The 13,454-nt window shown below is 42.7% G+C and overlaps 1 protein-coding gene across 11 annotated transcripts in view; it reads right to left on the bottom strand.

Moving 5' to 3' along the window:
* plxna4 (plexin A4) overlaps nucleotides 1–13,454 on the bottom strand; it is a 619,179-nt gene that overhangs the window by 126,239 nt on the left and 479,486 nt on the right. For all 11 annotated transcript variants that reach the window (XM_043714044.1, XM_043714049.1, XM_043714039.1 and 8 more), the window contains exons 13-15: nucleotides 10,993–11,144; nucleotides 2,580–2,697; nucleotides 193–329 (exon numbers count right to left, since the gene is read on the bottom strand). In XM_043714044.1, the coding sequence (XP_043569979.1) occupies nucleotides 193–329; nucleotides 2,580–2,697; nucleotides 10,993–11,144 (407 nt within the window). The remainder of the gene's footprint in view (nucleotides 1–192; nucleotides 330–2,579; nucleotides 2,698–10,992; nucleotides 11,145–13,454) is intronic.

Genomic DNA, 13,454 nt, shown 5'->3' with positions numbered 1-13,454 from the left:
CTAAACACACACGCACACCCATACCCCCCCGCACCAACACACACACACACATTTCAGCAAAAGGTAACATTCTCCACAATTTTGAACGAAATTTAATTATGTTTGCCTACTATCAAACAAACTGCACTCAAATTTAATGCTTCAACAACTTTAGGACTGGCTAATTTTTGTTTCTTCACCGATAGTCCATACCTGTTGAACACACAAGGCTGTTCTTCAAACATCACTGAGACATCGCTTCCGGCATCCAGGTTTCTGCCCAGAATAGTAACCATTGTTCCCCCAGACACTGGGCCTTTGCTCGGTGCCAGGTTGGTTAGAGTTGGGAGCTGAAATAAATTCAACTCAATATTATACAGGCGAAAGATGCAATCAACATATTTATGCAGTAGGTACTCACATACTGAGATACAGTAAAATAAATAGCTGCTTCAAAGACTGAATATAATAGACTGGGTGAGAGTGAGAGAACGGAACAGGTAAAATGAGAATAGACTTCAATCACATTAACCTGGGTCACTCCATGTTCATTCTTATTCTTTTCGATAGATAATTTACAGGCTATATTCCAGTATTATATTTCCAATTGGATTTATTTTGGTAATAGTTTTAACCATTAGGTTGTTCCACTTTTCAAACAAGGAATATTTGCCTTTGATATTCATCAGCGAAGGCCAAATGAACCATATTGGTGAAATCTGGGCCAGGATCTAATGCAGCCCATCACGGCAGGAAAAATGGGGGCTGTACTAACTTAAAGAATGGGAGACATCACATATCAGTCTCCCAATGGCAGGGAAACCTTCCACAGTTAAGGTTGGAGATGGGAATTGGCTCTTTGGGTGGCGGGGGTGCAGGATGCCAGGCTCATAATGAGTTCTCGGTTAGGGTCACATATGCATCACTGGTTGGTTAGCTGAGTTGGTTGGACGACTGGTTTTGCGCTATAAAGTGACACAATAACTCAGGTTCACTTCCCACACAGGCTGAGATTATTCCAAAGGTCCTACCTTTTCAGGCTCTCCCCTTATCTGAGGCATGGTGAACCTCAGGTTAAACCACCACCAGTCATCTCTCTTTAATGAGAAAGCAGCTCTATGGTCCTCTGGGACTATAGAAAGTTGACTGGATTTGAATTCTTATCACTGCACATTGTTCCATTAGAACGGATAAATTGAAGGATCAGATTTTTAAGCTTATCAGTCACTTTTGTAATGACTGAGTTGTGACTTAATGGAAGTTCACAAGATCAGTTCTGTCATATGCAGTTTTGTTTTAACACATTCTTCATGGGAAAACTCCTTTATCTTTGATTTTCACACATTTATTCAATGCTGTAGAGTAACATCATGTTGGACCCTGGTCATCACAATAGCTTATTGGTAGAGAGTTGGCTAATGGCTTCCATTCAGTTTCCCGCAGAGTGAGGGTCAACTGTCCTCATTTGTCTCCAGTATCTTCACCAAAGGCCTGGAAATCGAGGTTCCACCCGCTTTCACCTCCTCAGGATACACAAGGTTCAGTAAGACCAGCAAGGCAGTGGAACAGAGGCAAAGCCTGAAAGTAATAAAGCTAAACGCAAAACTGTGTTGGCAAAACCCCAAGGATATAGAGGCCTCCTCACCAAGCCCAGTACAAGAGATAAAGACCAGAAAGACTGACGCTGATGATCCTTCTTCCATAACCTCAGCATACCCAAAATCCCTTCACAGTCCATGAAGCATGCGCACTTTGGTTACTGATGTAGGAAACATGCCAGTCAAGTTGCCCATAAACAGCCCATAAATATGATATAATGAGAAACTGTTTTTAGTGAAGGTAATTGAAGGGTAAATATCGAGCAAACAGTGCGGAAGAACTCGCCAGCTCTTTCTTGAAATAATATCATGGAATTTTATACAATGAGAAAGTGGCGCAGTGGCTCAGTGGTTAGGCACTGATGCCTCACATCGCCAATTATGTAGATATAACTCCAGCCTTGGGGGGAATATTTGTCTGGAGTTTGCATGTTCTCCCCTTGTCGGTATGGGTTTCCTCTGGATGCTCCAGTTTCCTCCCACAGTTCAAACATGTGCAGGTTAGGTGGATTGGCCATGCTAAATTGCCCTGTAATGTTCTGGGATATGCAAGCTAGATGGATTAACTATGGTAAATATGGGGATACAGGGATAGGATGGGACACTCTTCAGATGGTCGGTGCAGACTCGATGGGATGAATGGCCTCTATATGCACTATGGGGGTGCTATGATTCCAAGGCAGATGAGAACTTGGCTGAACGTCTTATCTAAAAGCCGAGTACTGGCAATGCACCATCACCTCAGTAATGCACTGGTGTGCCAGCCTCGATTCCCCTGAAGTGGCACTTGAAGCCAAACCTTCCGATGCAAAGGTGAGAGTGTCACCATTAAGCCACAGCTAACACCTGACAGTTAGAAGGAGGCATATCGACTCATCAACTTCCTCTTTGTATAATTTCATTTCAACTCAAAGGGGACAATCTGTAGGCAGGGAGGCCCAGCGTGTTACAATGTGCGTCACATGGAAGCAACCCTCCACCTCCAGATCTCAGCTCACTCACCACAAAGCTGTAGAGCTGTGTCGACTTTGCCATGAACTCCTGCTTACACTCTTCCACACAGACCTCCACAAAGCCAGTGTGCTGATTATGTCGGGCCACCCCCATCTCACACGTGATCCTTTTGAGAAAACAGAGGCTGAATTAACACTGTTTAGTCTATGACTTGCACATCACAGTACCCCAATCACACAGAACAACACTCAAGGTCCAAATGAGTGACAAGGAGAAGAACATAAATAAGCTGAGAGTTTGGATACAATTCTTTGCAAATAAAGGCTGGGAAATACTAATTTCATGTATCACTGACCTGAAACATTAGCTGCCTTTCTCTCTGCACAGATGCTGTCTATCCTATCAGGACTTCAAGCTCTCTTTTTTATTTCAGATTTTCAGTATCAACAGTAATTTGCTTTTGAGATGATTAATTTCCTCTTTTTTAATGTATCTACAGAAATATCAGCTTTTAAACACTTTTTTAAAAAATTCTAAATAGATGATTTAGAATGGAGCATTACCAGGACAAAACTTCAAGCAACTTGCAAAGAAAATGCTTCATTCCTCTCTCACCTTGTTTTATATTTTTGGTTCTTTCAATCATTAAAGCAGATCAGAGTTTGATCTGTGTTTCAAAACCCAAACTGTTTGATTTATTGTCTCATTATTTTTAATTTGCTGGGTCTCAGTTCTGCACTGGCTGATCTCATCTGTGTAATTGTGCATTCATCCTGTTCACAAAATGGCAGGGTTCTTGGAGTTATCACAATACTCCAGTTTCCATTCACTTGCTTGATGAAGGGATAGCGTGTGTTCCTCCTATAAGGGCAGGGGATAAGGAGGATGGGAAATCTGGGAATTTTCACACATGCACCCAATGCCAGTCCAATGGCAGATCTCCCCTCCTCGTTTGGAGAAATGCAGTTGTGCTGTTAGTGTGCTGATTGGTTTACCATAATCTTGTGACCTCGACCTCTGCTATAAGGCCCTCTCCATATAGTTTGTGGCTGTAAATGTACATCACTTGGAAGTGCTGTCAGCGGAAGGTGGGTGAAAATGGGGGGATTTTCAGAGCTGTAAGAGAGGCAGCTACTGAAAGGAAGAGCAGGAAGTGAAAAAAACAACTTTGAATTACAGAGCAAGTCAAAATCAATGAATTCCTCCACTCCCTTCAGTTATGGAAATGAAAAAGGTTTCAGAAAGAATTGATCTTTTTTCTCTTCTCCACAGCAAAACTATGAAATGGCTATCAAATTAATTTTAACTAAGAGTAACAAACCTGCTATCATTGCAGACATTAGAGACACAAGCTCTCTCACAGCCTAGAGCTTATTGAGGAGCAGCAAAGTCAGACTGTAGAGATTTCAAAAGCTTTGAAGACTCACTTTGAACCCCATAACAATGTTACATATCATCAGTAGGTGCTCAATGTCAGAAATTAGGGAAGAGGTAGATAATGGATCAGTACATGACCATACTGATGCCTGTACCTGATCATAGAGATATGTGTAGCTGTTTCCTGAGAGGTCAGATGACTGAAAGATAGGGTTATCTTAGGCACAAGACGAGCCCTCCTGAGGAAGGGTTTTTGCCCGAAACATTGATTTTCCCTGCTCTTCGGATGCTGCCTGACCTGCTGTGCTTTTCCAGCGCCACCTTAATCTTGATTCTAATCTCCAGCATCTGCAGTACTCACTTCCGCTTAGGCACAAGACAGTCTGTCGTGAAGGTATGTCAACTGAGAATGCACAACCTTCCTCTCAAAGAAGCCATCAACATATGAAGAAGCCCTGAGGTCGTCCATCAACAGTTAGAGTGTATTAATGGGAAAACAGATGAAGCTTTGCAGTATACTGAGAAACATTCAAAGTCACATGGAAACAACAGAGGGGGGAAAACATGGAAAAGAGCCAGCAGAAAGATAAAGGATGGATATCAAACAATAATCAGTCAGAATATAGAAAGGAGGTGGAGGTCTTGGTGTCATGGTGCTGTCATAACAACCTCTCACTGTTGTTAACAAAAGAACTGATCATTGACTTTAGGAAGGAAGAAGGAGAGCATGTCCCCATCTACATCAACAAGGTTGGAGTGGAAAGGGTCAAGAGTATCAAGTTCCTCAGAATGACAATAACTGACAACCTGTCCTGGACCTTCTACATAGTTGCGATGGTCAAGAAAGCACAACAACATCTTTTTCCTCAGGCAGCTCAGGAAATTTGGCAGATTTGTAAGGACCCTCATCAACTATTACAGATGCACCACAGAAAGCATTGTATCTGGATGCATAACAGCCTGGTATGGCAACCGCTCTGCTCAGGACTGCAAGAAACTACAGAAGGTGGTGTGCACAGCCCAGACCACCATGGAAGACAACCTTCCGTACATGGACTCCATTTACACTTCTTGTTGCTGCGGAAAGGCTGCCAACATCATCAAAGACTCCTCCCACCCTGGTAATGCTCTCTTCCAACCTCTTCCATCAGGCAGAAGAAACAGCAGCTTGAACACACACACCAAGAGAGTCAACAGCACCTTTCCTGTCATTTTCAAACTTCTGATTGGACTCTCTAACAGCAAATAATGTTGATCTTGCTTCACCCACCTCCTGTGCAGTGTAACCTGGATGCCTTGCTCTGTCTAAGCACCCTATGATGTGTACGTCCCTGTTTGCTGTGATCTGCCTGTACTGCTCGTAAAACAAAACTTTTCACTGTACTTAGGTACACGTGACTGCAATGCCTCAAATCCAATCAAAGATTGTGAGGAGGATGTAGATGTTGCAGGGATCACAAAAACTTTGGGAAAGTTGACAATAATAAGAAGCTGTATCAATTTGCAAGCAAGTGCTTAGCCAGAAAGAAGCAAAACAAGTTTGTAAAGATTGTGTTAGAGAGATATCCACTGACGATTCTGACAAAAGCACTTTACACCATACAACAAGCTGGCATTGTCAGGTCTGAAGGTGCTAAATGGTTTGAGACTGCTAGACTGCTAGAAGGATGACTGCAGAAGGAGAGCATGAACTGAATGTGAAATGATAGATAGGCTCCACTGCTTTGAGCAGCATTGTGCTGATCTGTAGAAAACAGCTGAAGGTGGTGACACAAGTGAAGCCTAAGAAGGAAGGTTGGAGCAAAATGATGGAATGATACTGATGCCAAGAGGACAATTTAGACTGACAGTCCAAAGCAGAATGAAGATCTAGAGTTCAAATGAACTGTACACATAAACCCATAGGATCTTAGTTAAAGTGATCTCAACACCCCACGCCAACCACTGAAGAGATACGGCCACAAGACAATGTCTTCACTACACTTGACAGGAAGGATGATTGCTAGCAAGTAGAGCTGGATGAAAACAATGGTTTTCTAACAACTTTCTGGATGTTATCTAAGAGATACAGATGGCTGCACATGCCATTTGGCATTTCTACTGTTCCAAAATATAGGCAGCATCAGTCAGTCAGTTGCCTTCACAGAGTGGAAGCCATTGTGCATAGTCAGCGAGTCAGTGGATGTGGAGATACAATTGAAGAAGCCATTGCAGACCCAATCTGGTGCAACTGTGAGACAGAGCCCACCAGATGAGCCGGAGGTTGAAGAGGAATAAGATGTAATTGATAATCCCTGAAAACAAGTGCCCCACCATACACTGGCAAGGAAAAGGACTTCACGCACACCCTGACAAAGTGAGAGCTATAACATGGATGCAGCAACAAATCGATGTGAAAGCAGCATAAGGATTTATTAGATTGTGAATTACTTAGCAAAGTTCTTGCCTAATCTGTCATTAGAATGTGAACCTCTCACTGAAGTGGTATTGGTGGAAAGAACAAGTTACAACTTTCATGAGAATCAAAACAATTAGCAACAACCTCACCAGACATACTGCAATGTCAATAATGAAATGAACTTGCGATGCCAGTGAGACAGGACATGGAGCAACCTTTACGCAGAAAGACAGCCATGCAGCATTAACACAAACTGAGTGACGCTACACTCAGATTGAGAATGAGTGCCTAGCTATTACCTTTGCTTGTGAGCATTTTAATCAATAGCTGAACGGACCGAACAAAATGTCTGTGGAGTCCAACCACTAACCACTACGTAGTATCCTTCCCAATCTACTTCTATTTGCTGTGGTGCTGGAAAAGCACAGCAGGACAGGTAACATCCAAGGAGCAGGAGAATCCATGTTTCGGGCATAAGCCCTTCATCAGGGGCTTATGCCCGAAACGTCTTTTCTCCTGATCCTCAGATGCTGCCTGACCTGCTGTGTTTTCCCAGCAGCACACTCTCGACTCTGATCTCCAGCATCTGCAGTCCTTATTTTCTCCTATTTCTATCTGCTCCAAAACATCTGCAAAGAATGCTACTTTGTTTGAAGAGATACCATCTGGACATAACATACAAGCAAGAGGAACAGATGTACACAGTTGACAAACTGTCAAGAACAGCACTCCCTATGAACAATCTTTAGGAGGCTAAAACAGAGAGTGTGACATCTTCTGATTCAATGAGAAGCGACATGCTCTGGAACCCAGCAGGGACACTGAATCTGAAAACAACTCAAATGAATATTGCAACAACATGCAACTGTCTAACTGCTACAGGAAGTAGTAGAGAAAGGATGCTCTGAAATTATCAATGACAAACCTGTCACTATGAAACATTGTTGGATGTGTAGAGACAAAGTGATAGCGCAAGCTGACATCTTAACAAAGAAAATAGTGTCATTATCCTGAAGGAGATAAGATAAAGGGATTAACTACATCTTTGCCAGCCATCAACGAATTCAGTCTGGTCCAAGGAATGCAAAAGAAGTACTCTACTGGCCAAACATGAGCAATTAGTTTAAGGTTCAATGTCAGCTAGGGCAGCAATTGTTATAAATGCCAAGCTACGGCAACTCATGAACCACGAACAGCACATGACATCACAGACAAATCATTTCGAAGCAAAAACAGAAGTTGCTGGAAAAGCTCAGCAGGTCTGGCAGCATCTGTGAAGAGAAAGTTAACGTTTCTCTGAGGAAGGGTCAGCGAACCTGAAGCATTAGGTTTGATTTCTCGTCACAGACGCTGCCAGACCTGCTGAGATTCTCCAGTAACTTCTGTTTTTGTGTCTGGTTTAGAGCATCCGCAGTTCTTGCAGTTTTTAAATCATTTTGAACCATCGCAGCAGATGTCTTCACTTTCACAGAAACCCATTAACCCTTCACTGTTGACTACCATTCTGACGAATGGGAGTTAGACTAGCTGACATCAATGATGACAAACGAGATCGTAAAATGGCTGAAAGCACACTTCAATAATCCCGACATTGGGATGAGTGCCAATGGTCTTCCACGCACCAGTGAAGAATACAGCCAATTCATAAAAGGTTGGGAAATTCAACACCACACAGCAACCCTCAAACAAAATGGCTGAGGCAGGAGCAACATTCACCAAAGGGGTCATAAAGAAATCAAGAAATTCATGCACAGACCTGTACAAGGCTATGCCTAAGTGGAGAAACATCCTGACTGTGAAAGCATAGATCATAGTTTACTCCAAAACGTAATGTCACGCCACACCCAAGTTTTCCAGGAGTGAAAGAAACTGAAGTCAGTAGTAATACCAGGAGTGGGTGGCAAGATCGAGATGAAATAACAGAAAACCAAATTTCACTTTGATAAAATTGCCATGCCTTTGCCAGAGCTGAGCTGAGCATTGGATAGCGAGTAACGTTCACTGCTGTCAACAAGAAGTCAGACCATGTGTCAGACCAGTTGCGTAGAGTAGTTGAAATTTGATCATATATGATGAATGACCATATGTGAATCTATAACCTCAATGAGCATATATCTTGTCACAATCACAGACACATACAAACAACTGGAAAAGTTGTTTTTGTTTCAATGCGGGCAGTAGGTTTCACCATCAGCACAACACAGAATGACCTTCAACCTGACATATCCACTGTTCACCACCAACAGAAACGGATCATCAACAACATTTGCCAAGACAAATGCACTCACCACAGGAATGATACTCCTTACAGTAGGTACATCATCCCTCGCAATGAGCAGGTACCAGATGAACAGCTAATGACAATGCGCACATGTGCCATGAGGAAATTACAGATTGAAGCTAATGTAGGCAAATCATGTTCAGAGATTGACAAAAATTAAACTGACTAGAGTTATCAGACTATTTTATTAATGAATTATAACTTTTCTTGTGACCAGGCATGTTGGATAACTTGTCACTGAAAATGGGATTGTGTATTTTTTTGCTTTTTTTAACGGATGCTGCTTAACATGACTGGCATAACTTGACTGGTACAAAAGGTGAAGTCACATGGAATTGCGGTGAGCTGGCAAGAATGATACAGAATTGGTTTAGTCATAGGAGACAGAGGATAGTGGTGGGAAGATGTTTTTGGAATGGAGGGTTGTGACTAGTGGTGTTCCGCAGGGATCAGTGCTGGGACCTCTGCTGTTCGTGATCTACATAAATGATTTGGAGGAAGACAAAGCTGGTGTAATTAGTAAGTTTGTGGATGATACAAAGATTGAGGGAGTTGCGGGTAATGAGAAGTTTTGTCAGAGGAGATAGCATGATATTGATCAGTTGGAGGCATGGGCAGAAAAATGGCAGATGGCGTTTAATCCAGACAAACATGAGGTGATGCATTTTGGAAGATCAAGTACAGGTGGAAATTATACTCTGAATGACAGAACCCTTTGGAGTATTGATATGCAGAGGGATCTGTGTGGAGAGTGTGGTGCTGGGAAAGCACAACAGGTCAGGCAACATCCGAGGAGCAGGGGAATTGACGTTTCAGGCATAAGCCCTTCATCAGGACTTATACCCGAACTCCTGCTCCTCGGATGCTGCCTGATCTACTGCACTTTTCCAGCACCACACTCTCGACTCTGATCTCTAACCATCTGCAGTCTTTCTCCGAGAGGTGAGTGTGTGTGTGACTGTGTGTGTGTGTGTGTGTGTGTGTGTCCGTGTGTGTGTGTGTGGGTCCACAGATCACTGAAGATGAAAATGCAGGGAGATAAGGTTGTAAACAAAAAAGCCTATGGCATGTTTGGCTTCACTGGAAGGACATTGACTATAAGGATAGACAAGTTATGCTGCAACTTCATAGAACTTTAGTTAGGCCACAGTTGGAATCTTGTGTACAGTTCTGGTCACCACACCACCAGGAGGATGTGGATGCTTTGGAGCAGGTACAGAAAAGACTTACCAGAATGTTCCTTGGTATTGAGGATTTTAGCTGTAAAGAAAGGTTGGATAGTTTGTTTTCATTGGAATGCAGGGAATTGAGGGGTGACCTGACAGAAGTTTATAAGGTTGTGAATGGCATGGATAGAGTGGAAAGTATGAGGCTTTTTCGAGGGTAGGGGAGTTGATTACTAGCAGACTCAGATTCAAGATACGGGGAGGGAATTTGAAAGGAGATGTGTAAGGTACATTTTTCACACAAAGGGTGGCGAGTGCCTAGCGTGTGCTGCCAGAGGAGGTGGTGGTACCAAACACAACAGCAGCGTTCAAGACACATCTGGAAAATTCATGTATGGGAAGGGAATAGAGGGATCCAGATCCTGTAAGTGACAACAGTTTTAGCATGGAAAGGCAAAATGTGTCAGCATAGGCTTGGAGGGCCGAAGGGCCTGTTCCTGCGCTGTACTGTTCTTTGCTACATTTGGAAATCTGACAGTCTCTGAACTGTTCTTTAGCTGGTCTTCACAATTATGAAGAAAATTGCTGGAGAGAAGATATAAAAGGTATTTTCACTGATAAAGACAACCAAAATTAGATGCCATAAATATAAACTAGTCACTAATTAATTCAATTGGGAATTCAGGAGAAACTTCTTCAACGAGAGAGTGTTCTGAATGTGGGACTTGCCAGCACAAAGTAGTGAGATAATGAGCATCACTATAAGGAGAAGGTAGAAAAACACAGAAGGGAGAGAGAAAGAGAAAGACTCATGGACGGCGTCAATAAATTTGGTAGAAGGTTGGCTGGAGCACAAAATCGGGATAAAACATGGTCACTCCTTTGTTTCTGTGCTGCACATTCCATGTCACTGTTGCTATAGTGATACAATAACATGGTGGTTTTAACAGCAACAACGCAACCAATAAAGGTACTGCATTAACATTTCACCTGCTGCTTGAACAGCTTTCTCTAGGAACACCCTTGCAGAGAGCTTTGTTTTGCTGGGGCTGTGGGTTAAAGCAGCAAACGCGATAGGCTGCCCAAGAGAAGGCAGGGCATGAGATCTCAGTGGGAGGGGGGGGATAATAAATAATTGGACGCCACATGGCTCTTCAGCTCAAATGCTCCAGCCCAGCCACCCTGCCAAAGATTTAATCCGACAGCCCGCCAAACAAGTCAGCTTTAAACGTGGCTTACTGTTCTGCTGGAATGTAGCCCTCTGGCAATGGGATGCAATCAACTCCAGCCACATGCACAAAGTTCTCAATCTCCCGGAAACTCAAACCCAGGTTCTCCCCGTAGATAGTCACCTTTGTCCCACCTTCCCTGGGTCCTCGTATTGGGGTTATCTGCAAAAATATAAAGATAGATAAATACATAATCAATCAAGAAAGGCCTCAGTAGAACTCTGAAACATCATAAATTACACTTAAGTGTACGTTCATTTAAGCTTCATAGTGTTAAGTGAGAGTCAGAATGTGTGTGTGTATTTATATGTGTATGTGCGCGTACATGTGTATTTGTGTTTAATTGTCTCTGTCTCTGTGCATGTGCTTGCATACGTGTGTATGTGTGTCATGTGTATGTACATGCGCACTTGTGTGTGTACATGTGCATTTGTCTGTGTACGTGTGTATGTACACATTTGTGTGTGTGTATGTTGTGTGTGTGCACGTGTGTGTGTGACATGCACATTTGTGTGTTTACATGTGTTGTGTGTGCACATGCATGCATATGTGTTTAATGCATTTGGGTTTAATTCTCTCTCTCCCTGTGCACGTGTTTGCGTATATGTGTGTATGCGTTTGTACATGTATATGTGCACATTTTTGTGTGTACGTGTGTTGTGTGTGAGTGTGTGTTTGTGTTTAACTCTCTCGCTCTCTCTAAACCTCTCAGCCTCTTCCTCTTGACTGAGTTTTTGGTGATCAGTCCCAAAATCCATGTTAGATTTTAATTGACGGATACTCCTGTGAACCTCCTTGAGACAGTTTAAACTATTTTAAAGGGAGAGAGGAAGAAAATGAGAGAAAAGAGAAGGAGATTTCAATGGATTCTAAGAAGATCAGATTGGAAAGGTGATGGATTGAACATTTTTTAAAAACTAACAAGAGAGAATGACTAAATGAGTGATGCTGCAGGGAACAAGATAATGAAAAGAAAACATACCAAAAAAAAGTACTATTAACGAGCAAAGGGTTTCTCTGGCACTCAGCCTGTACTTCCTGTGATCTGTCCTTTATTTCAGAGCACCATTTCACAGGTGTGTCTCTGTATGAAAGCCCCCCATTATTCATTAATCCTTGTGAGTACTTGTTTTCTTCGGAAGAGAAGGGTCAGGTCCATGACTGAATTTAAAACACAGATTAAAAGCTGGCCAAATAGAAAGCACATCTCAACTGTCACATTTCCAAGCTTTCTACTTCACTCTAAGGAACAAAGGGTCTCCCTCTCAGGGTTTATTACACCACCCCAGTGCTGCTTGAGACAAGACAGACACTGTCAACCACTTGCTCTCTGAAGAGAGCAAGATTCTGAGTCTTTAACCATGGCTTTCCAAATGGCCGTCTGCTTAATCTGGCTCAGAAAGGGGAACTCAGGTAATTTGGAAACACTGGAGGGTCTGCGGGTCAGCACAGGCACAGCGTGGTAAATATATTGCTGCATGGAACCATCCAGTTGGCACTCCCCTTGACCAAACAATGCCAGGCTCCCTCCCTCATGTCCTTCCTGCCTCCATTGAGAACTCCATGGGTATGGCACAGGGAGAATTTGAGTATCACTGAGAGAGGGTGTTTCATTCATTGTTGCTTTCCAATGAGTCACAAAGAAACTCTTTGACATCTTGTATTCACAGAATCGAGAATTGCTGTGGTGCAGAGGGAGGCCATTGGACCCACTGCCCCTGCACCAGCTCTTCAAACAAGTTTCATTACCAAGTGCCAATCCCCTGTTTTTCCCCCATACCCTTGCACACTCTTTCTATTCAGATAATCATCCAAGTTCCTCCCGAATTCCTCAATCAAACTTGCCTCCACTATGTTTCCTATTCTGAGCAGGAACAGTTTCTCCCTACCAGTCCATCCAGCCCGCTCATGATTTTGAAAACCTCTATCTGATCTCTTCTCAGCTTTCTTGTCTCCAAGGAGAACAGTCCCAACTATTTCAATCTATCCTCATCACTGAAGTTTCTCACTTCCTAGAACCATCCTTGCAAATTATTTCTGCATACTCTCCAATGCATTCAGATCCTTCCTATAACATGGCACCCATGACTATACACAGTATAACAAGGGTCTTATACAAGTTCAATATCATATTTTGTTCATGTATTCTATGTCTTTATTAATCTGTATTGATGTGTAATTTATCCTATTTTAACAAAGAAAACATCTCTGAGGCTATTTTCTGCCCTTCAATGTGGAGATCTCATCATGCTGGAAGCTGGGGAACAATTTACATTGATGGACATGTTACCTACCCTACTCCCCAACTTCAGTCAATGAATCAGAAAGCAAATAAAGATCTCAGCCTCAGGGCAGCATCACACAAAGGATTCTCCAACTTGTCACAAGTGTGCATACTCTGCCCGGTTATAAGACTATTAAACAGGAACTGGTTTGGGAGGGGGTGGGAAGATATATTCAGGTCCCTGGAGA

Source organism: Chiloscyllium plagiosum, chromosome 23 (genome assembly GCF_004010195.1).
Source record: "Chiloscyllium plagiosum isolate BGI_BamShark_2017 chromosome 23, ASM401019v2, whole genome shotgun sequence".
Classification (NCBI taxonomy): domain Eukaryota; kingdom Metazoa; phylum Chordata; class Chondrichthyes; order Orectolobiformes; family Hemiscylliidae; genus Chiloscyllium; species Chiloscyllium plagiosum.
Note: the sequence above shows the minus strand (reverse complement) of the source record. Positions and strands in the feature narration are given on the sequence as shown.